The sequence below is a fragment of the Alosa sapidissima genome, chromosome 13, assembly GCF_018492685.1.
Source record: "Alosa sapidissima isolate fAloSap1 chromosome 13, fAloSap1.pri, whole genome shotgun sequence".
In the NCBI taxonomy this organism is placed as follows: domain Eukaryota; kingdom Metazoa; phylum Chordata; class Actinopteri; order Clupeiformes; family Clupeidae; genus Alosa; species Alosa sapidissima.
The window spans coordinates 2,671,807-2,696,107 of NC_055969.1; the positions used below are offsets into that span (position 1 = coordinate 2,671,807).

At 39.5% G+C, this 24,301-nt stretch overlaps 2 protein-coding genes across 4 annotated transcripts in view; one reads left to right on the top strand and one right to left on the bottom strand.

The window, feature by feature from the left end:
- LOC121680978 (endoplasmic reticulum metallopeptidase 1) overlaps nt 1–1,120 on the bottom strand; it is a 91,647-nt gene extending 90,527 nt beyond the window's left edge. For all 3 annotated transcript variants that reach the window (XM_042060577.1, XM_042060578.1, XM_042060576.1), the window contains exon 1: nt 810–1,120. In XM_042060577.1, coding sequence (XP_041916511.1) covers nt 810–1,081 — 272 coding nt within the window. In that variant the 5' untranslated portion in view covers nt 1,082–1,120. The remainder of the gene's footprint in view (nt 1–809) is intronic.
- A 19,649-nt stretch (nt 1,121–20,769) lies between these two features.
- mlana (melan-A) lies at nt 20,770–24,274 on the top strand. Its single transcript, XM_042060596.1, has 5 exons — nt 20,770–21,161; nt 21,388–21,464; nt 21,671–21,767; nt 21,973–22,092; nt 23,624–24,274. Exons 2-5 carry the CDS (start codon nt 21,397–21,399, stop codon nt 23,690–23,692), a joined length of 354 nt encoding a protein of 117 aa, XP_041916530.1. The 5' UTR covers nt 20,770–21,161; nt 21,388–21,396; the 3' UTR covers nt 23,693–24,274.
- Nucleotides 24,275–24,301: the final 27 nt, after the last annotated feature.

Below are 24,301 nucleotides of genomic sequence, written 5' to 3' on the forward strand. Positions count from 1 at the left end.
TCCAGCTAACATATTGCTTAATTCTTTTGACATTTCGTTCCTTTATAAATTTTAATGTAATATAAAGGTACGTTTTTGAATGTCATTACTCTGACATGTGAAGGATAACGGCCACCGACGTGACCTGTTATCCGTGACTCATGGACAAGGGGAAATGCCATTAACTCGGCGTCACGCAGCGGCAATTTTCTTAATATCGACATTTCTCCACATTACTTGATCCAAATTCTGTAATTCTTGCTGGATAAATATTGTAAAAAATGTAGTTTCGTATCAAAGTCGAATGGTTGTTGTCATAAGTCCGCGGCGTTAGTTTGAGCACATAATTGAGGTTTTGTTTACATGTGTTCAATGTAAGTCAATGGGCGCCGGTATTCGGCCAATGGCGGCGTCCAAAGAATCTTTTGCCGGATAGCGAGACAGCGGTTATGTTTTTGGGATGGTGATGACAATCAGCCTTGTGTTTACAACAGCAATAACTTAGTGTCTGGGTTATAAAACATGGCCTACACCAAAAAAAAAACCCAAAAGCAAATCATTATCGAAAGTGGAAACTTGGCCTGAGAAAAAACAGGAATGATTTACTGTCCGTTCGATGTCAGAATTAGTAGCCTAGGCCTAAAGGTTTATTTCGCTACAGAAAAGGCATCCAAACATTAAGGTTACTCCATGCCATCGCGTCTGCTTATTTTGCATGATCGTAGTCAGTTTAAGCTAACGTTAGTTCACCGCAGGTTCTCGCATCGGGTTAAATGTCAAATGTACGAGGCAATACAATGACAAACTATGAAATTAAAGGAGTGACTTACCTGGCTCTTAGTGCATTGAATTCGCCAGTAGATCTCCCTAAGACAAGCTGCTGTAAAGATAAATGAACTAGTCCCCACAACACTAAAATAAATGCCACCACAAGTACAGCGGCCACTCCTTCGCGTAGCAAGTACGAATTGATTTCGGACTTCTTTTCTATATCCCCATAGCCGTACTTATCATGTCGGTTATGAGCATAACTACTATCCTCGGGTATGTCATTTTGTATGGCGTGCAGCTTTATTCTCCTAACAGTCGTATCACTCTCCATTTTAACTACTGGAACACCAACTTGCGTCAGTCTGGCGGACTCCGGACGGCACACGCCGAGGGACAAATATTGTGAAGGACGAATAGCGTAACCACGTTTGGATACAGTTGGTCTATAGAAGTATAGTAAACAGTAAAAAAAAAAAAAAAAAAACTAGATGTACCGCATAGCGGTACAAAAATATGACCGCCGCTCAGTACATCCATTCAGCGAAAATAAATCTGAATTTGTCTCCATCTTCTACTCCATCCCCCACTCTTGAAACTTTTGTGTATGCTTGATTGGAATGTGTGTTTGCGGGCCGCACACAAAGTAGCCTACTGGCGCTGCAAAGGTGAATAGATTTGTAGCACTTGCCAAAAAATGTGTAGCATTGTTATAAAACCTTATAATATCTAAACAATCACAAGTAGGGCAGTTCATCACAGTCCATCCATTGCAACTGGACTGATGAAAGGTACACCTGTAGGCTACATTGTATTTGGGAAAAGCATAAGGTAGCAGCATAATGTATTTATTTATTTATTATTAAACAAAACCATCCCTGTCAGTTCCATGCAGTTTTCAACAGCTATCAAGAAGAGAGGTCATGTCATGGATTTTTGTGAATGTTTCTTCTTCTACATATGCATACGTTTAGTCATCTAGTTCATATGATATTCAGCTTTATTGTCAATGCACAAATTAAATACCAGTAGTCTAAAACAAAATGCCGTTTTACCCAGTGGTGCAAAACTGACATGTCCAAAAAGGCCTTCATGAAATGCGTTGCTAGACTGTTCATACACATTTTAACGGGCCAAGTTGAAGAGCTACTGTCCGTTATTGTTTGTGCAAATAACATGCTGATTCATGTTCCCTTGCATTTTGCAACTATGAGGTCCATGGTTAGTCTGGCTTTCGCCAGACCAAGCTCAATCTTTTGAGAAATCGAAAAGGAATCGCCGGCAGATCAGGCTGAGTTCACCCAGCCTAGTCCATGGTAGGCGCCCGATAGAAATATTGTTTAATTTTGCGATTGAGATATCCACGCACTTGTAGGAAGTGTAGTGTCTTTCCAACCTACTTTAGATTAACTTCCAACAAAATTACGTCTCACTGCAACGATGCGCCATCTGGTGGACAAACGACTACGTGACGCCAATACTGGAAATGCAGCCAAATTATTATGATGAATATTTTTGGTTTTCCTTTAATCCTACTGAATTTGTAATTATGTATCAGCCGTTGTAATTGCCGATACTGATGGTATGTGCGTACCTGTGTGTGTGTGTGCGTGTGTATATGTGTGCACCACCATCTACAGGCCAATGAGTGTACAGTCACTAAATGTACACATAACTTAATTTTTTTAGACCCCCCCCCCCCATGGATGAAATTCTACGAAACTTGGCATACCCCCAGAGAATGTCAGGTTAATCATACACATAAAATTTGGTGCAGTTCTGAACATCTTAACTGAAGAGAGGGGAGATTAAAGCAGAATGATATTGCATTTTCATTTTTTACCGGGGGGGTGCAAATCACAAATGAGTGATTATGGGCTAGGTTGATGTGGGCCCTTGAGACCAACATACCATAAAAATGTCTTCATCCTCGGTGCCACGGTTCAGGTAGTTATTTAGGAAAAACTGCATTTTTTGGGTTTCGGGGGGCCCAGCGCGGGAGGGGAGTGGCCCCCGGGGACCAAACGAAATTTTTCCGTAAAAGTCTAGTGGGGCTACATACCCACTAGACTTTTACGGAAAAAATCCCCATGACATGATAAGATATAAGTTGGGTAAAAATGGCTTAAATACTTATTTTTTCAAGCTTGTTTATAAAATGAAACACATTTCTACTATGTAAAACAAGGTTTATGTCCTTAGGGTTTATAAACTGACTGTGGTGCAAGCACTCTAAAATGCCATGTTTTTTGATTACTTGCAACTGAAGTTGGAAATAGGTCTACATGGGGATGTAGACCTATTTCCAACTTCAGTTGCAAGTAATAAAAATAAAATACTAATTCATGTGTTTAACTATTATTGCAAATAACTATTTATAAAACATCTTACCACATTGTTTTTAATTTGTTAAATTAAAAATATATTTTAATATCTTAAATCTTGAGATATTAGTATGGCAGTTCAGTGACCAGAGAGCGAAGGTTTGTTTCTCACTGGATTTGTCATATAACGTATAACCGTAATCGTAAAAGAAAAAAAATAGCCGAGGTGCCCCTCACAAAAATGTGAGGACATTTTGTGAGAGCCCTATATCCAAAATGACTGCCGTCAGCCAAGCTGGAAATTAACTTTATAACAGTTTTGCCCACAGTGTGGTATAATACGTGGTTTCTGAGACTATTTGGGCCAAGAAATTCATAAATGATGTAGATTAATGATTTGACCTATTTTTGACCTTCAAATTCAAGATGGCTGCCAATTTTTGGCTCTTTAAATGTCAATGTTTCAAAATCGTCATAAAGCCTTACTATTAGGCTCAAATGGAAATTCTGCTCATACTGAGTTCAGTTATGGACAGTAAAATTACAACATACACATAGGTCATCAGATGTCTATTCATTATTTATTTATTATGATTTATTTTTTGAATTAACTAAAGACTCTTCACAGCAACCACATAAAAATAGTAGGCCTAGGCTAGGGCAAGTAATGCCTTTATGACATTTCTGTTGTTCAGTCAAAGTGTAGCAGTATCAGATCCTTAATTAATGTCATTAACACCCAACGGGCCTGCCATTCTTTCACACAAGCATACGGGCACATAGACCAGCCTACTTTTTCCATAGTGGAAATTGGATAAATTAAGCAACTGTTCAGTTCTATCCTGTAGTTTTTCATTAGTACCATGGTTCAACAAATGTGTAAAGGTTATATAATAAACTTAAACTGATAAGTTAACTTAAGTTTACTTAAACTGAGAAGTTAATAAAAAATATTCCACTATTCCACAAGGATAGGTTGATAAGTTAACAAAAACAGAAAGAAATAAAGCATTTGAAATGTATTTCACTCTTCCACAAAGAGGCATATTGAAATAATGTTTACATTTTTTCAGCGTGGGTAGGCTATCATATGGTGTGTTTGGAGATGTAGGCTACTCCTTTACTACACTCACTTCTGACAAACAAGGCATAGCAGGTGCTGGTCATATAATTAGAATATCATCAAGAAGTTGATTTATATCAGTAATTCCATTCAAAAAGTAGCCTGGAAAATCCAGACCCTGGTAATCTAGAAAGATTAAGGGTCTGGCCACGAACAATGTAATGGCCCAACTCGAGGGGCGGTACCAAGCATGCATTTGAAAATCTCACTGCACAACTAATTCCGTGGAAATGCATGGATTCAGTTGCATCCAGTAGCAGCAACTGGAATCTATGCATTTCCACTGAATTATTTTTGGAATCTGATCCCTTATCATACCTGTTCATTCGCACTCGTCGCTCGACTTATCGTGACTAAATTCAAGATGGCGTTGAATGGTAAAATTCCTTTAGGTACTGTCTGTATAAATCGTCTTGTAAATAAACTACCAGTGCTTTTTCAAAGTTCTCCATGTCTCGTTTTAAATGTCAAGGCCCTCGGAAGTCTACCAATGAAGTATGGAGCTACTTTGAGCCTCGTAAATGGTGTAAAACAGTGCTTTATTTTCATGGCTAGGCCGATGCCCGAGGCACCACAACGAAACCCTGTTGGTACAGGGGACAAGCCGAGGTGAGCTATGAGACATACGTTCACACTCGGTATCATGTTTCAACACACTTTAGGTCAATATCACACCGGAATTCTCCTTTAAAGGAGAATTCCGGTGTGATATTGACCTAAAGTGTATCGAAACATGATACCTAGTGTGAACGTATGTCTCATAGCCCATCTCGGCTTGTCCCCTGCACTCCAAAATCTGGCGCTAGTTAGCCGATGCTACCAACATCTTTTTCAATAGTGGTGCTTCGGCATCGGGCTAGCCATGCAAATAAATCACTGTTTTACACCCATTTACGAGGCTCAATGTATGTCCACACTTCATTGGTAGACTTCCGAGGGCCCTGACATTTAAAACGAGACATTGAGAACTTTGAAAAAGCACTGGTAGTTTACTTACAAGACGATTTATACAGACAGTATCTTCACGAAGTTTAGCGTTTGCAGCCATCTTGAATTTAGTCACGATAAGTCGAGCAACGAGTAAGAATGAACAGCTATGATAAGGGATCAGATTCCAAAAATAATTCAGTGGAAATGCATGGATTCCAGTTGCTGCTACTGGAAGAAACTGGAATCCATGCATTTCCACTGAATTATTTTTGGAATCTGATCCCTTATCATACCTGTTCATTCTTACTCATTGCTCGACTTATCGTGACTAAATTCAAGATGGCTGCAAACGTTAAACTTCGAAGATACTGTCTGTATAAATCGTCTTGTAAGTAAACTACCAGTGCTTTTTCAAAGTTCTCAATGTCTCGTTTTAAATGTCAGGGCCCTAGGAAGTCTACCAATGAAGTGGAGATACATTGAGCCTCGTAAATGGGTGTAAAACAGTGATTTATTTGCATGGCTAGCCCGATGCCGAAGCACCACTACTGAAAAAGTTGTTGGTAGCATCGGCTAACTAGCGCCAGATTTTGGAGTGCAGGGGACAAGTCGAGATGGGCTATGAGACATACGTTCACACTCGGTATCATGTTTCAATACACTTTAGGTCAATATCACACCGGAATTCTCCTTTAAGCAAGACAGTTTGTATTTTGTCTTTGAGTTTGGTACGGTTGTGATGCTGGGATGGCCTACGTTCTGTATCGACTCTCGGATTCGTTTTGAGTTGGTACGGTTGTGACACTGGGATAGCCTATATCAACTCCCGGATTTGTTAATACAGTAAACCTGTCTTTGCCACTGCTCGGTTTGGATGGTCTCCACTTTGTTTTGTAGTTATTTTGGTTATATGAACCAGACGTGAACGGTAATGTGTTTCTTTTTAATAAACTGCCTGTACATTTACAAAGTTCTCAATGCTTCGGTTTACATGTAGAGACCCTCATTATGCCACTGTGTAAGTGTGGTGCTATTTTGAGCTTTGTTAGTGTTATAGAAATAGTGATTTCTTTTTACTGTATGTGTGCCCCGAAGGCTAGCGTTAAACGCTAATTAGCGGTTTGCAATAAAACTGGTCACATTCGACTAGCATGAAAACAAATCCCAGCAAACGCCCGAACTCTGTACACATGTGTTATTAACCCCTAGGTTCATTTTGCGCCGGAATTGTCCTTTAAAGAGAGTTACTTTCAGTTTTGATGCCCCATGGGTCTGCTTTAAGCTGCCTGTCCATAACTTGGCCTATGTTGTCCCAAATGTCTCATTTGTTTTTCCGAAGGGCTGCATGTGGTGAGCTTATACAACAGGGCTATGGGTCATTTTACACTGAACTTATACTTTAAAGGAAAATTCCGTTTTTTAGCATTTTAAGGCCCTTTTCTGGTTTGTTTTGGATGAACTAGAACGAATGTTAAGGTTGTTTTAGGACATGTTTGTGTGCATGCCTGTTGCAGCCACTCTGAAGCAGTAAAGGTGATTCAAAATGAGTCAGAAAAGTCGAGACAGGACCAATCCAATCGTCAAAATTTCGGTGTCCATTAGTCTTCAAAAGACAAACAACTAACGTTACACCAAAAATGAATCAGACCAAAGAAAACAGAAATCTAGGCTAACACTTAACGGCTATGACAGAAATGATCACATCTTGGAATTATCTAACTAACATACTTTATATCTGAGCCTGTGAGTCAACTACACTACATAAAAATTCAAATATGAAGGCAAAAATACAGGAAAACAATTTATTACCTGGAGACTCAATGAGATACGAGTTAATGTCCGGGTAGGACACTTCTGGCCACTGAGTGGGGTTGTTGCACCACTTTGTACTCGGAAGACTGGAGTTAATGAGAGGGGTTGTTTGTTTTCCCCCCGAAAGGGGCGGGAACGTTTGTCACGAGTCAAGTTCCCGGATGTGCCGGTCTAACGTATTGACCGTTCGCAAAAGCCACGCCCCCTAGTTATTGTTACTACGCCCGTCAAACTCAGAACGAGTTGTCTGGAAATTCAATGGTACAGTAGCTGTTAAGACACTGTAAAAGTTACAGCACAAGAGGCTCTTTTAGAGAGCCACGGACCTAAATTCATTTACAATCATTTACAATCCGTTGAAAGATTGCAGTATGACATGGAGACACATGTATAAAAACTCATATCTAGCTTTTTTGGGTGACAAACTCAAAAATCTTACTGTGCTAGATACTGTAGACTTGCATGCATATTACAAGGACACTGGGCCATGTCATGTAAGGAACATGGTGCTGCCAAAAAACGGAAACATAGCCTACATTGCAGAGCCACTTCAACTTTATTATTATATGGTGAATAAATGTTACACTACTGTGCACAGCCCACTGATCTATCACAGCCCCATGCTTCTCTGACGTGACGAAGCTAGCACGTTATTAGCAGTGGTTAGCCAACTATGGTAACATTAGTTATCTACAAGTCTCAAGTGACACTCATTTTATATACAATGCTGGCAATGCTGAAAACAATTAACATACTTATTTATCTTAATTACATTGAGTTGACTGTGTGGCTTAATCCACAGATGTGGTGGAGCACTGTTTCGTTATGGTTTGCTAAGGAGTAACCCTTTGCTTTAAAATAGTGGAGATCTGGGGCGAGAGAATTTAATCTAATTTAACATAATTACAGAAAACGTAATCAAGATTGAAAGGAATTTTTCTGTGTATCGGTGTTGTGTTAATCCCACATATGTCGTTTGATTGTCCTTTTCAACTCATATCACTATAAAATCCCATAAAACCGGACAAATATCAAGGCTCCCAATACATTTCTATGGAGCCGTAAGGTGAAGTTGACGGGCCATGTCTGCCTGCACGGAGCTACTGGACTGCCACTGGCTCATCTGCGTTCGATGGGCGGGGTTTTGTGAACGGTCAATTACATTCAGTGTCGAGTTGCATTCAATAGAGCTGCACAGTTCCGCCCACAGCCAAAATGTGGTTAGATGCCGGATGTAAGATTCCCATTCATTTGTCCCATTGATGTTTGGAAAAATCCGTATCTAAAGAGTTTTACAGCATGTCTTAGGCTAACCAGCTATGGCATAACTCATAAGCATACAACATATCATTTCGAGTGAAAAAACAAAGAGAAAATCCAAAAAAAGTCAAAGGAACTACTCATCCCATAAACCACCGCGCCTCACTGAATAATATAGGCAAAATCGGCGCAATTTATTTTACCATTTCCAACCGGCGACAGCACGCGAACGCTTTCCTCCAAACAGTGCTTTTTATATAGTGAATGTGCAGTTAATAGCAGTTATTTCAGGAGTAATCGTGTAAATAATAGTGTTTTGATATTGAATTTTATATTTATCATCGTGTATTTTATATCGTGTGTGTGTGAAAGCGGTTAATGTTAACGGCAGTGCTTCGTAACGTTACCTGACTCATCCTATGCTGTCATCACTGCTCAGTCGGGCTGATGCATGGTCTGCTCTTGGACCACCATATTCAGTTTATTAATTTGCCGTGAATTATTACACAAAATGTTCATTAAATGCACGAAGTATTCCTAGGTTAATGATTGATATGAATCATACAGTATGAAGGCTACAGTAGCCTAGCTAATGTTAACTAGCACTGCTAGCAGCATTAACGTTACCAACCTCCCTGCTTAACTCACCACAACTTTGTAGGTCTTGTCCCTCATGCTGGCCCTTACAAAACCCCCAAAATGACTCTCGGACACACAACAGTCAAGTGGCTTGTCCCTCATGCTGGCCCTTACAAAACCCCCAAAATGACTCTCGGACACACAACAGTCAAGTGGCTTTCACCCCTTTGGACACTCACTAAAACATAATATATTTCATACCTGTGTTGCAGCATGTAGGCTAATGTTAGCTGCATTGTGTAATGACATACAATGTCGGAAATGCTAAAGGTTAGCCTGTCGGCTACCTGAAAAGTTTAAGTGTTTAAACTAACATTTACAGTGGTCTATTTATACACACTCACTCTCTCTCTCTCCCTCTCTTCTACACATAGCCTACATGGACAGACTCTCATACAGTACATAGCTACATAGAGTATATTCACACACAGAGACGCCAAACCCCTAGCCTACACTTTCTCTCTCTCTCTCTCTCTCTCTCTCTCTCTTTCACACACACACAGACAGACACACACACCATTCATAGTAATACTTTCAAAGGTTTTTACTACTGTTTCTTGATTGTCATCTATGGCAAAAAATATTTGTTGTATTTGAGTATGCCTCAGCGTCCCATTATTACAGAATAAAGTGTGTTTTAGTTTTAGGGTTGTGGTGTGTGTGTGTGTGTGTGGGGGGGGGGGGCTTGGAGGGGTCTCTGAATCCTTTGCCTTGGGCCTCAAAGTGTCCAGGACCGCCCCTGGTGGCCGTCCACAACGTTATAAACTTAACCTAAATAGTCGGCTGCTGTAAGCTACAATCGGATTGCTTTGTATACTGTACCCCTGTTGTCTCAATGATAATAACATCTCATTTCAGACTATATTTCAAAGTTTGCCGTTTATTTGCATTATTAATATAACATCGTATTTTGTCATTTTTGGCGAAGACATGCATTCCATATTTAACATTCTCTTTCGAATTGGTGCAGTTTTCAGCACAAAAACTCTAAACTTTATTCTTGTGCTCTTTTGCATTGCTCTATGCTGTTCTATGGTGCTTTCTGCCTCTTGGTTGCGCATGCATGTTTTCGTGACGTTGCATAGAAATCCATGTATAGTAGCTGTTTGCAAGGTGAATTAAACAGTAGGCCTACACTGTAGTGTGACTAACGCCTATACTGCCACAAAAAACCATTGCCTTAATAAATGCATATTAATAGACAAATCTTAGTAGGCCTATTTCAGAGAATGTGTTAATGGTTGTACTTCAACAATAATTAAAAAAAAAAGTGAAATGTCTAGTGTAGCCTATATTCATTTCTGTCCTGGTTTGGTTTCGGACTTCTTGAATTCTTCCCTTTTCCCTCCTCCTCCTCTTCTTGCAGACATTTAGCCTACCAGGTTAGGCTACTGCCCCACTAACACAGAACGTTTAGGGAACGTTCGGGAACGCTTGTTTATGGTTATCTAAAGGTTAGTTCGAACCAAACCAAAAACTAACGGTTAGGGAACGTTCCCTAAAGGTTAAGAGAACCAACCAACTGAAACGTTCACCTGTGGTTGCACTGTACCTCCACACAACGTTCCCGTTTGGTTGTCTTTGGTTGTTTTTTGGTTGTTCTGAGTGCGGTTTTGAAATGTTTATTTAAACAAGCTCCATTTCAGTTTTTTAAGTAACATATCAAATGTTTTCAGTCACTTGATTTCAAATTATTGGTCTTATAAAATCTAAGTAACGTAGGCCTAAACATCATATCAAGATAATATTTATTTTAGGCTAATATCAATTTTACTGAATAAAAAAAAAAAACTTTTTTTTATAACCGTATTAGGTGAAAAAACTTTAAACAAGAATCTATCAAGGAAGAACACTTTTCACAACTAAGAAAATTCACTTCTTTCATTTCACATTTGACTTATCAGTTAAATCAGACAGGCTCTAACCCTTACACGTAGGCCTACCCCCACACCAGTAGGGGGAAACAGCGCCTGCTTTTAGGTGATCGATTGAAGTCTTGTCCTGACTTCCGTAAACGGGCTCTGTTTGAACACCTTTTTTTTTTTTATTACATACAAAAATCACCATACAAATTATAACAAATAGGGGTACAAGCATTCAACACAAAGAGGACATAATATCAGAACATATACATATAATTCTGTCAGCTTTTCGGCTGTTGAGTCCAACAATAGTGTCCATGTAGAATTTGACTTCGTTTTTGAAGGCTGCAAAACAAGGTTTCCCTCCCCCCCAGTTTATGAATATGAAATTTTCCCAATAACAAGAGCAAATTTATGGTAAAGACAACATTGATATTAATGTCTGCATTTTCATTAAAAAAAATAACATTCTTTTTCTGAAGAGTAACATTGCACAACCACAAAGCACTACACAACTCTGTTTGAACACCGCTGGAAGAAGTCTTGAATGGATTACACACGTTTTGCATTCGATCTCACGAAAAGGTAAGTGAAATATGTTACAGTTTCATGATGGGCCTAGTGGTTGTAATGCAAGGGTTTGAGGTTTAACCTTAAGTCCTTTCACTTGTAGGGCTTTGTAATATTCTGATTTTGCCAAGTTTGTAATTTACCAGCTAGCACATTGCTCGTTCGTCTTTGTTTGCTGCTGTTCTCAACGTGTTATGTTTTGCAGCATTGCATGTTTTGTGTCATCGTGTTAACCCATAGACTGTATATATAGAACTGGACAGTGTGCCGACTGTTAAGAGTGATGCGAGCGTTAGTCCAGAACCCCCTGGTGGCTGGCTGCAGTACAATGTGTAACTCCGCCCATCCCCATGTATTTCAATGGCCAAGTACCCAACTTTCCGTGTCACTTTTCTCACCTAAAAATATTTTTGTATCAACAACTTTTTATTCGAAAAAATAGTTTTCAAGATGCTTCAATACACACAATTTTTCTTTTCTCGCTGAAATTATTTTTTTTAATGTTATATTAACAAATCAAAAAAGGGCGTGTTTACACCTATGATTGACAGCTGGCTGGCTGCTGACACGATGCTTTGTCCATTATGTTTTACCCATAGACTGTATGGTTTTACCATCTAGGCTGCAGACACTACCACGTCATCGCTCACTTATTTTAACGACACCTGATTTCGACACATAATCTAACCTAAATAAGTGTTGCTGTTATTATCATTAGGCTATATCGTATCACAGTATGACTAAATACATATTGATAGTCATACATTGTGTAGTTGTTTGTAAGAGACATCGTTGTTAGTTGTGACAGATTCTTTGTGAAAAAAGATGTGCTGTTCTTTCGTAGATGCTAAGCATATTAGCTCATAGCATGCTAAATCATGCTAGCATTAGCCAGTTGATAGGTAAAGTAAAAGGGCTCTGCTATATTGATCCGAAGTGACATCAGCCAGTCACCATCATTTACAGTCCTACTTGTTTCAAATGGTTTAACGTAACCAGTGATTGCCACCATCATCGTTGCAACTTCATTTGAATACACTTATGTCACTGGAGAAGGCGATGTTAAAGGTGCCATGTGTAAGAATTGAGGTAAAAATATCCAAAAAATTAGCTACACGCATCAAAAGAATGAGAAGAAATAAGGGTGATGATGTCATTAAAAAAATGGCAAGGTATAGTGCTGCAGAGATATCAACCAGAATTAGTATGCTACTAGCCACAGCCCGACAGGTGTCATAATACCAGCTTCGGCCATGGGAGGCGGTATGCGGGCAACATAACCGCCAGCCAAACTGCAATACACGTTTCTCGGTTGTTACTCTAGGGTAGACCAACTCACTTTCTGGAGGTATACTGCCTCCATCTTTTATGGAATGTGGAGTATGAATTGATTTTTTGGCGGATATTACACATGGCACCTTTAAGTTTCATTAACGTTAACTCTTGCTTAGTTTTGCGAATGGCAATAAACGCCACCTAGCCTGCTAGGTCAACAACCTCGGTATGCCCATTTATGAATCAGCCCGACAAATAACGTTACTTGTGTTTTAGTGAACACATTATTGGACCGTAGCTTAACGTGAGGAGGGATTCAAAGTTACAAATGGCCAATTTGCTTAGTATGCTCAGAACAGCGGTATCTGAAAATGCGTTAAGGTATCGTTGTTACCTGCGATTGCACTGCTGGAGAAGCATTTTGCATTGGTATGGTTTGATCAGGTCTTGCCAGTGATGTGTAAATCCTCCCGTAGACGTACATCATTTCCAAATAATACGTCTAAATTGAAAACTGTGACAACTCATTGATAGGCTCTCTCAATATGTCTGTAATCGTATGCCTCTACCACAGGCTTGCTAGTCTTTCACCAGAGAGGGTGCTCCATTATAAATCAAAAATGTAATATTGCAGCCTTCATGTCAGCTGTAAAAATATGAGAACATGGACCTACTACATCAGGATACTCTGTAAACATTTTACACATAATCAGGAAGCTACTTTGCTGTTTAGTGTGTGATGTGTTTAAAGTGGTACTACGTTTAAAGAAACATTTTTATTCTTTGTTTAAATTGCATAAGAAAATACCACATTATGATGATGATGGTTATGGTTACCCTTAACAAATACAAAACAATATAATACTTAAAACAGGGATCAATCAATAGCCTAATGAAATAAACAATGAAAATGAGGGGGGAAAGCAATAATAAATAATAATGCCCATTCAATCAATAATATAATAACAATAACATGGTAAGACTACATTAAGGAGAATATCAATAATAAACAAATGTCAAATTAATCAACAGCCTATAATGAAAATAAAACAGTACTACTGCATACAAACCATAATGTATAAGAAGTGCTTAAAAGACCAAAAACTATTACAAGAATGAAGAGCACTGGGCAACTCATTCCACCAACATAGAACCACTGAGGAAAAGAGTCTTGAATTTGACCTAGCGTTTAAGACTGGTCGACACAACAAACGCTCATCAGAAGACCGCAGTGGGCGGTTGGGGATGTTTATCTTGATCATTGAATTAAAATAACAAGGAGCAAATCCAGTCAGTGTCCTATAGGCCAAAGTGAGAGATTTAAATTTAATTCTGGCTACTGTAGGGAGCCAATGGAGAGTAACTAGGAGAGGAGTTACGATGTGTCCTCTTTGGCTGATTGAAGACCAGTCATGTTGCAGCATTCTGAATGATATATCACACAAAAGAAATTAAAAAAAACATTCAATATTGATTTAGTATCAACCAATAATTATTCTGATATTAATATTCTTGTAACGTCTACATCTTTGTGTAGGCTACAGTTAAATACTAAGCAATAGCCTCTGACTTAAATACCAAGTCAGTTAAATGACCGTGGTATGGTATAGTCTATGTGATACACAGGACTACACAGTAAACCCATTTAAAAAGCATCATCATCTCAGTATACCCATTTAAAATAGGCAAGGATACGTATTTAATAACATTTGGGGTTGCTCACAGTATACCCACCACTACAACTAACTAACTAGACTACACCACTGGTTAAATGGCGCATTGCAATTTACAATTTGTGTGAGTTCAGGGGCGTACAGAAAGTTGAAGTTTGGGTGACATCAATAAAGAAAATAGAAACAAAGGGATGTGTACAGCCTCAAGTATGAATGAGGTCACATTAACAGAAGGTTCAGAGCAGCGGCAGACCTTTCTTGGTGCCACGCAAGTTATTGAAAGTCATGTGTTTTCAGAACGTAGTGGTGCTGTGCCATGTCCCATGTATAAGGGGCTTCAGGTTGATCCAGTGACGGTGGCTGATGATGTCAGGGAGATGGATGTCAGGGGACTTGAAGAAAGGGGGAGGACATGCCACCTCAGAGCACCCCAGCCAAACCACTTCACGTAGGCATTCCCTTGCTTGCAGACTAATGTAGACCATGGAGACCTGCAAAAAGGAAAGTTACAATAAAGTTAGTCAGACAATTTTACAACATTACAAAGCATCTAATCAGGCACTCAACACCACTAGTAATACCAATTAATTAAATATATGTGTGCAATAAACTCCACAGCCTACCTAATGTTAACTACACATTTAAATATGCAGTGTGAATGTTATTAACTTGCGTCAGCTGGAAAAATAACGTTATCAGTATGACTTATCATGGACGTTAGATGACAAACTAAGGTATTTCTCAAATGTTCACCGATATCCCTGGGAAGTGACTGGTTCTTGGCCTAGTGTTTAATGCAGGCTTTTCATTTATCGATCATTCACTTATGCGGTCTACAACTACCGACCTACCGATCTATTTTTTACAGTCTATGCTACCGACCTACCATCACAGAAGTAGCTCTAACAGAGGTGTCTGTCGTTAACGTTAGAAAAAATGCAACGCTGGCAAACTGGCTAGTAGTTACATTAACATGACTGGACCTGGCATGGACCTGGTTGATGAGGTCCATGCTTCACATTACGTTAACGTTAACTTGCGTTGCACATCATACCGTTGCTTTATCACATCATAATGTACTGACTGTCTAGTGTTATTAATCCCCATGTACAGTCAATGGTTACTCCATGTTGAGATGGCATACATGAGATATTTGAAAACAGCAACAACTAATAAAACCAAGTATATCATGCATCGACTGTTACGGGAGCTGTGTGCTAATCTTCACTTCAACAACTAACTTAGCCTCCCGTTAACGGTAACGTTAATGTAGCTGCTAACGTTAGCGTGTAATTCGCTGTCCGTATTTCTGTTGTTAGCTCATTAGTATTCACCATACTAAATTGTCACAGTCTATAATCAACATAATAAGCTCTCTTAGACGTATTTAAGAACACCAATAGACAAAAAAAACTTTTCAGTTGATACGCAACACTTACCAGACAAGAACAATTTGTTACCGATTGTTGTTTGTACTGTTTACTTAGCTAACTCACAGCCGCAAAATTCATCCAGCCAGCTAGCCTTCGGCGCCGAGTCGACCTGCGTTGTGGAAAGGAGAAGGGGGCGGGTTTCACTTGACAAGGGGCGTGTTTAACTCGCTGAGTGGCAACTGAGTGGGCGTGCCTGACCGCGACTCCTCTTCACTGCGCATGCTTCAACTTTTGCTGCACAGCCGCATTTCAAATTGGCTCCAAATTTTCCAAGATGGCGTCGCCTCGGCGGCATCAATTCCATAGAACACTGCAGAATGCAGCCACACTGTCCAGTTCTATATATACAGTCTATGTGTTAACCTGCTCGAGTTGTTGTTACAAATAAGACATAGCACTAGGCTACTGTTTCTTTTTAGTGTACAGTCAGTCCTTTTTGGCAAGTCACTTGGCGGCAGTGGTGTAGTCTAATAGTGGATACTGTATGTAGCTGGATATACTGTGATGTAGACAGTAGTAGTAGTAGTCAGAGGTGGAAAAAGTATGAAAATATTGTACTCAAGTAAAAGTACCAATACCTTGATGAAATATTACTCAAGGACAAGTTAAAATACCGATCTGAAAATGTACTCAAGTAAAAGTAAAAAGTAGTTCATTTAAAATGTACTTTAAGTAAAAGTTACTTAGTTACTTTTTTTTTTTTGGGGTGGGTACCAGAACAACCAGTTTTACCAGAGACTTTCTAATGAGGAGATACAGCACTCAAAAATCCTCCATATTAATGCATGGGGTTAGTTTGTAACGCCAATATGGCAGTTGTCTACACATATCACAACCCTTCGCAAAATGTTGACATGTGAATACATTGAGCCAATCATGTGGTGTGTTGTTAAATACATTGAGCCAATCATGTGGTGTGCTGTGAAGACATCGTGCCAATCATCTGTTGTGATCTCGCTGCTGGAGCAAGATTGGTGTCGTGAAGCCTTACGCACACGCATTTCTGCCGAAATAGATGCACGATAAGTGCCCAAAAAATGTTGCAATATGGCCGCCGAGTGGAGATACTTGCCTGATAAGGATGTTGAGAAATGGAGATCTATGTGAAAAATCACCGGGGTTCTCCTTTAAGTTTGATCAGTAGTTGATTTTCAAAGTTAGTTGCACTCATCCTTGGGTCGCTTTGCAGTGAACAGTAATCCAGCACAACTGAAAAGCCCCTCACAGGCAGCTGAGGCAGGCAGGCCAATGTTGAGTTGCAGAGAGGTTTTTTTTATATTTGGAAACGAGCAGCAGATTCAGATTCAACAAGGTTCAGCAGATTAAAGGGCGTCGAACTGGGGGGGAAAGTGGGAAGTATAGGGCAATGGAGGAGAGGGCCCTTGAAAAGTGGAATACAAGGGGCACAACATTTTCATCAGGCATTAGTAATAACTCAGGTAATCCACACATAAAAAATCCAAACAACTCCATAAGTAGTCATGTGTAATAAAGTGGAATAACACAGGGAAAAAGTATTGAACACGCTAAGAAAAAGCACTAAGGCAAGGAAAGGGAAGGAACGAGCTGGAATCTGTAAGTAGTTAGAGAGTAATTATCCTTTCTATCTGCGCAAATTAATATAAGCTTGGTTAGTAGCTTACATATTGATGGGCTATAAAAAGGTTTTTCATTACCAAGGTGTCACACAAGAAACATTTCATGATGGATAAAAGCAAAAAGCTCTCCAAAGACCTTTGCAACCTTATTGTTGCAAATTATATCAATGAAACTGGTTACAGATGCATTTCAAAACTTCAGAATCTTCCAGTAAGCAGCATGGGAGCCATTATCTCCAAGTGGAAGAAACATCACTGCATCATCAACCGGCACAGGGCACAGGATCTCCTCCCAATATTTCTGACCAGGGAGTCAGAAGGATAGTCAATTCCAAGAGCCAAGGACCACTCGGAGAAAGCTCCAGAAAGACTTGAAGGCAGCCAATTCAATTAAATTGTCATGAGCTCTCTCTCTGCCTGGTAACACACGCTGATTGAAGTCTGACCTCCACCTGTTCCTGCTCTGCTCTGCTCTGCCTCACCCTCGTTACCTACCAGCTGCACTGCATTCACCACTCATCATGCCCTGTATATAAAGCCTTGCTTTTCAGTCCACACTTGTCAGATCGTCTGCAACCAGCACCAGTTACCTGCCTGTTTTAGAAAACGCCTCTGACTCTTTGCCTGTGATCCCGGACCCGCTCGACTACTTCTGTGTTCTCCAGCCCCGGTAATCATGACCTGCCTTCCGTCCCTCTTCTATGAATACCGCCTAGTCCTTGACTGTACTGCTGCTTCGTTTCAATTGCTGTTGTGTGTGTGTTTCCCCCAGGACTTCCCGGATCATCCAGCTCCTGCCATCGCTGTTCGGCTACTGGGGAAACACACACACGCAGACTCTTGGAACCCCTGTACCCCCCCCCCCCCCCGGAACCCCTGAAACTCCCTTAACCCCCAACCCTTAAATAAACTTTTGAACGTGACGCTTTTGTGGTCCTCGTCCTGTTTGGTGTCTGACATAAATTCAATTAAACAGTTCTGGAAGTAATCTGGAACTAAAGATCAGGATTCACAAGAGGGACCCCTGGAATCTGTTTAGAACAATGGACCAAAATCACACCTGATACTGCGACTAATAAGTTTTGTCATACAGGAAATGTCTTGAAGCTGTCTTTACAAACAAAGGCTTTTCCACAAAGTATTGAAATTTCAGTAGGCACGTTCAATACTTTTTCTGTGTCATTCCACTTTAATACACAAAACTCTTATGTTTGGATTTTTTAGGCCTATATGTGTGTTAATATAATGTGTGGTGAAAATTTCGAATAGACTCACTGGAAGTTAAGGGGCTTACTTAGGCTGAAATTCTCATAGACCCCATTCAAGTATTTCCGGGAGCCATGTGTGTAGTAGGCTATACACAGCTGCCATACTGGCTTTACAAACTAACTAACTAACTAAGCCCATGCATTTCTATGGATGCTGTATCTCCCCATTAGAAATTATCTGGGCTACAATGCAAATATCCAGTCAAGAAAATCTGGTTGTGTAGAGGTGACTTATTGCTGCTATACTATCAATAATAGTTTTCTCTGTATGGAAATATTGTTTTGTTCTACTACTGGCTCACAAAAACGTTGTTCTCTTAACATAGATTCATACACCAAAGCTATGGAAAAATGTCAGCGGCTGATGGACACTTCCAGCATTGAGGCGGAAGAAGATGCGAGCATCCACAAAAGGCAGTGCAGGGTCAAGTGATGGTAAGACCCTGCACTGCAATCAGTACAGATTGTATGGTCTTTTATTTCAGATTAATCCGTTCCGCAAGCTAGAAAGCATTCCAGGACGGTGCCTGTGCCTGGAAGCCCTGTCCGTAAGTTAACATTTATACATGTATTTAAGAAACCAGTTGAGTCATATGTCCTACCATGGAACTACTGACATTCATGTTTATTAACCTGGTACATATCATGTGACTGTTCTGATGTATTTGTCTCTTCCTGCCTTTTTTTAGGTCAGCAGATGTCACTGCCTCCACCACCTGCATGTGAGTTTTTTTTCTTTTTAGCGATTGTTAAATGTAACAGCATAGGTTCATCTTTTGCAAATGTCATGTGCAAGAAACCTACCATAAATGAACTGACCAATATTCATATTTACTTTCTTTTTAGATGAGTCAACACCACACAGGCAACCAGCTCATTGCCCAGAGCTGGATGGGTCTATTGTAACGCCTGCCACTTCATCTTGGGACCCAGTTGAAGGTACAGTGGCTTTGAATTTTCCATTTCCAAGTAAATACAATTTCATGACAAGGAACTTGAGAGTAACTAACTTTTTTTTGTTGTAAACAGCAGAAGTGACTCATCACACAGAGGGAGGTGGCTCGGCCATGGAGACAGAAATGAGAGGTAAGAAGACTCACTTAATTTGTTCACATATGCAAGTATATAATCTATTTAACAACTAAAACTAACACCATCCATTTTTCCATAGCAATAAGGACAACCATTACCCGCATGGTACAGCGAATGGACGCATTTGAGGAGAAGATGGATGAGCTGCTCATGCTCAAGGAGCTCCCAGTCACCTCCCTCTGCTCCAATCGATGATATGTTGCAGTCGTCCTGCTCGACAGTCACTGAGCTGCAGGAGAGGAGGAACAAAATGCCCTCCCTCCAGGACTTGTACTGTAAGCGGGCAGAGAACATCACCAAAGACTCCACATGGCAGGCGCTACAGATCCCTGCACACAAAACAACCAGACACAAGAACAGCTCTTTTCCCACTGCCGTCACTCCTGAACTACAGATAAGTGGGGTCCTCCCCACTTTGACCATTCACCTGCACATTACATACTTTATCATTCCAATATGCATCTTGCACACTACATTTGCACTATTACTTTGCACTCTACATCCCACTCCATGTGTACTTGTATTGGTATTATTTGTATAGTTGTTTTGTATATTGTGTTGGTATCTGCCACAATGTATATTGTTGTCTCTATTGTATGTCTGTCTATTTTTTGAATGTATAGAGCACCTACCAAAGTCAAATTCCTTGTGTTAGTATACTTGGCTAACATATTTTTATATATATTTATAGACCTTTTATATTTTTTTGTATTTTGATAATTTTATATTTTATATTAAAAATCCCATCAATTTTACCTGTTCATTCATTCCTGCTAATATATAATATTGCATTCCTGCGAATGCAGTTTAAAGTAGTAATAAAATTGGTATGTAAAGGTTGCAATGTTAGGGGAAGGTTCCCTAAAGGTTGCAACGTTTAGGGAAGGTTAGGGGAAGGTCTCTAAAGGTTGCAACGGTTAGGGAACGTTAGGGGAAGGTTCTCTCAACGTTTAGATAGGGGAACGTTCTGGGAACGTTTTATATAACCAAGCGTTCAGCAAACGTTCCATGAGAACCAAAACCTACTCAAAAACTAACATTCAGGGAACGTCCGGGACCAAAAACTAACGTTCCCGTAACCAAAAACTAAGTCTGGGAACCATAAATTGTTAGCTGGGTGTATGTTAATTATACGTCTCTCTTCAATTTAATCAGTGTAGGCCTAGGCCTAATCAGAACCTTAATTAATGTCAACTGTAACACTTGGGCCTGTATAGGCCTATGCCATGTCAACACTGGCTGCTGTGAAGTGGTTCAAACTTGTTTAGGAAATATTTTATGTTGCTGTTAGACTAAGGCTACACGAGTCATCAGACAATTTCATGTGGTCTTCTGAACCACAGGGTCTGTCACGCTAATTAGTTCACTTCAATGGCTTGGATTGAGTGCCGAACCCGTGACGGTCATGAGGATTTCTGCTGTGAAGTAGGCTACCCTCCTAGAGTTCGAGTAGAGACTTAAACTAAGGCCAGTGAAAGCACCGAACGGGACAGGCTTCTCTTAGACGCTCTGCACTTATACCCATTTCCTTCCCCAATCTAATTATCCATTCAAGGTAGGCTATGCTTTCGTTTTTTTACCCAGTCACGATCAAATGCTATTTGAGATGCACACACCAGTTAGCCTAAATTTAATTTATTTCAGTCTACTTTTGCCTTCTGCTGAGCTTTTGGCTACGACAGTAGGCTATAGGCTAGTGAAAAATAAGCGCTGGATAGCTCCACAAACGTTAAACAATAATTATTCTTCAGCGAGGTTAATGTCTTATAATTTCTTTTCAGCTGATCAGAATGCCACGCGGCGATTTCAATGTTCACTTTGCAAGCAGAGGACGCGGTGGTTATGTTCGGGCAGAAGAGTCAGTAACTCCCCAATTTGTCAGAAATGTCAAAATATCTTAAATCAGTCTTGTCCATTGTAACAGTGTTTCAATAACTGTATTTTACACTTATTGTTTTCAGAAAATACTCTAATATAAATTAAGTTGTTTATCCTTGCATGCATTGGGCTACAAAGTTGTGGATCTGACCTACAAAGAGTTAAGTAGCCTATGTTTGTGTGCAGAGCGGCAGGCATAGCTCTTCTGGTGGTTATTTTGGTGGCACTTCTTATCTTGGGATGCTGGTACTTCAGAAGGCGAAGTGGTTACAAAATGATACGGGTAAGATGTGCTATGATATATCACTATCCTAAACAATGAGTTATTTCTTTTGCTCTCACAACAGTACGTTCAGTCTAGTTTGGTCCCCACCTCCGCAGTACTGTTCATCATAGGCCCATTAAACACCAGTTTAGGGTATTTCTGAGAGAAATCTGTTGTATTTCTTTGGGAGAGTGGAAACAACTTTTCTTAATTTTCACAACAGAGTCCCAGGAGCAATGCCCAGCCATGGAGAACAACATTGAGTACAGGCCAATACAGTGAAGGAGGAGCTGCAGTTGAAAATAAAGTACCATTGAATGACTTCAGTAATCTGCAACCTGTGGTAGGTTAATTAAAAGTGCTTCAGAATGATTATCAAACAGAATGGTTGCTCTGCTATGAAGCGTCCCAACAAACACTCATTCATTGCAAAATCATTGTTAACCTAGGTAACATTAGGCTGCTGCGACAGCCCACAGAATCCTGTCGAGAGGCCAGTTATCCCTCAATCCTGCTTTATGCTTTGTGGGATGAGGAGGGCACGTGGACTTTTTCAATGCTATCAGTAGAAAAGCAATTGGTGTTACATTGCTGGTGGAATTTAGGGGGAGGGGATTTGGAATAAGCACACTGTAATCACTCTTGAAAGTGTTTGGTCCATACTGTAGTTCAGACATTTAAAATGTCACTGTAAATGTAGATCTCTATGCTATTAAATATGTTTTCAGTAGCATGTACAGTTATGTATTTATTAAAGGCCTACATAAAGGCTCACTTGATTATAATCCATTAAGATTTTGACAAAACCATGACATTTTATCAGTTTCCTCGTTTTAAACAAATCCTGGAGTTTGTAGATAGGAGTACTATACATTACTATGAAAATGTTAATAGTATTACTATGTAGTATCACTATTGTTTTTCATCTGTGATTCCTTGTTAGTGGAATTATTTACCTTGTGTTCTCAGCTCTAGCAAGTTTTGGAATTTTCAGAAAGCGTTATCTGATTAATTAATTAATTCTCTTTACAGAGTAATGGTTTGTATCTTGTTTCTGGTTAGTGTTATGCTTTGCTATTGCTAGTATTCTGTTAAATTTCTTAAAACAGACATGCAATAGAAAACTGTTAATACTTTGGCTTTGTTGAATAAGGAGAGTTCTGTGTATGGCACAAAGCTACCACAAAACAAGGCCAAAGCTCCGTTAATCAGTGTGAAGGTGGGTACCAGAGAAGAATGAAGGGGCGCTAGATATGTACTAAAATGGTCCATTTTATTCCCCAGCCTAATTTCAGGGTTAATGGGGTTGTAAAATAGCATCTGAGCATGTTTTTGACAAACCAAAGTTGCATACCTTCTATGTTAACATCAGAGAACTACATAAAATAGTCCGTTCATCCATTCTATGTCAACTGTAATGTATTACTATAGTTTTTAGAGTTTATATATACTCAGGTTCTTTTCCTTTCCCCTCATCCATATATTCTGTTTAACAGCCTCGGCACCTTGGCGGCAGTTATCCCTTACTTATTATTTTAATGATTATGTAACATGTATTGTTATTGTTGTAAGTCACTTTAGAATCTGCTAATAAGACATAAACAGATAGTTCTTATTTTTCCGTTACGGTATACAGTGCTGCCTCGGTAAAAGTGAAACAGTGACCCTGACCAAGTGCTACACTCTTCTAGCTAATCAACAAAGGGTACTTGTGCTCCAGCTTTCTTCAAGAGCACTTCATTATTGATATTTGATTGTCTGATGACGTCAGATTGCAACAAGCTTTTGGCAGCATCAAAGTATCTAGTATCTTTTTTAAAAGACATATTTACAAGGGATTAACATGCCATCTTTGTTTCCAATTTTAACTCTAGGTACCCAACGCTCCTCCAGCCTATGAGAAGATAGTTTCAAGCCCACCACCTCCACCTTATTCACCTTGATAAGGAGGCATCAGCTCAAAGACCTTATTTTTATTCTAAATAAGTAGACTGATGATAAAAATATTGGTCACACTTTACTTGGATAGTCCACACACAGACTATTAACAGATGCTCAGATTATCAACAAACTACTTGTTAACTACAATGTATGGTTAAGGTTTTGGGAGCTAGTACTGCCCTTACATTTTTACACCACCAATTTTACATACTGAACTCAAATCTTAACGATCATAATTTTAATCTAAATCTTGAAGTTTAACAATCTGTTAAGTCTCTGTAGGTGGACTATGCAAGTAAAGTGTTACTAGAATACTACAAACAAATCACTGTAAAGTTGCCTGGAGCAATAGAGGATGTATACGCTTTATGTACTTACCTTTTCTTGTAAATGTATATTGCATCCTTCACAAACTATACAGAAATTATTATGTTGGAAAACCATCATCTCGTCAGCAACATCATAACAGAGTACCAGTGACCTCAATTGTGCACATCAGTTTATACAGTGAAATGTATGTCAGTGTACTGTATGCTTTAGTTGAATTCCAAGAGAACATACATTAAATTGATCTTGGATGTTAATCTTGAAAACACTCCTGATTTCATTTA

Coding starts and splice junctions, on each gene's coding strand:
- mlana (XM_042060596.1), top strand. CDS start 21,397: ATGCCACGCGGCGATTTCAATGTTCACTTTGCAAGCAGAGGACGCGGT. Junction 21,465..21,670: donor GGTTATGTTCGGGCAGAAGA/GTCAGTAACTCC, acceptor GTTTGTGTGCAG/AGCGGCAGGCATAGCTCTTC. Junction 22,093..23,623: donor TCAGTAATCTGCAACCTGTG/GTAGGTTAATTA, acceptor TTTTAACTCTAG/GTACCCAACGCTCCTCCAGC.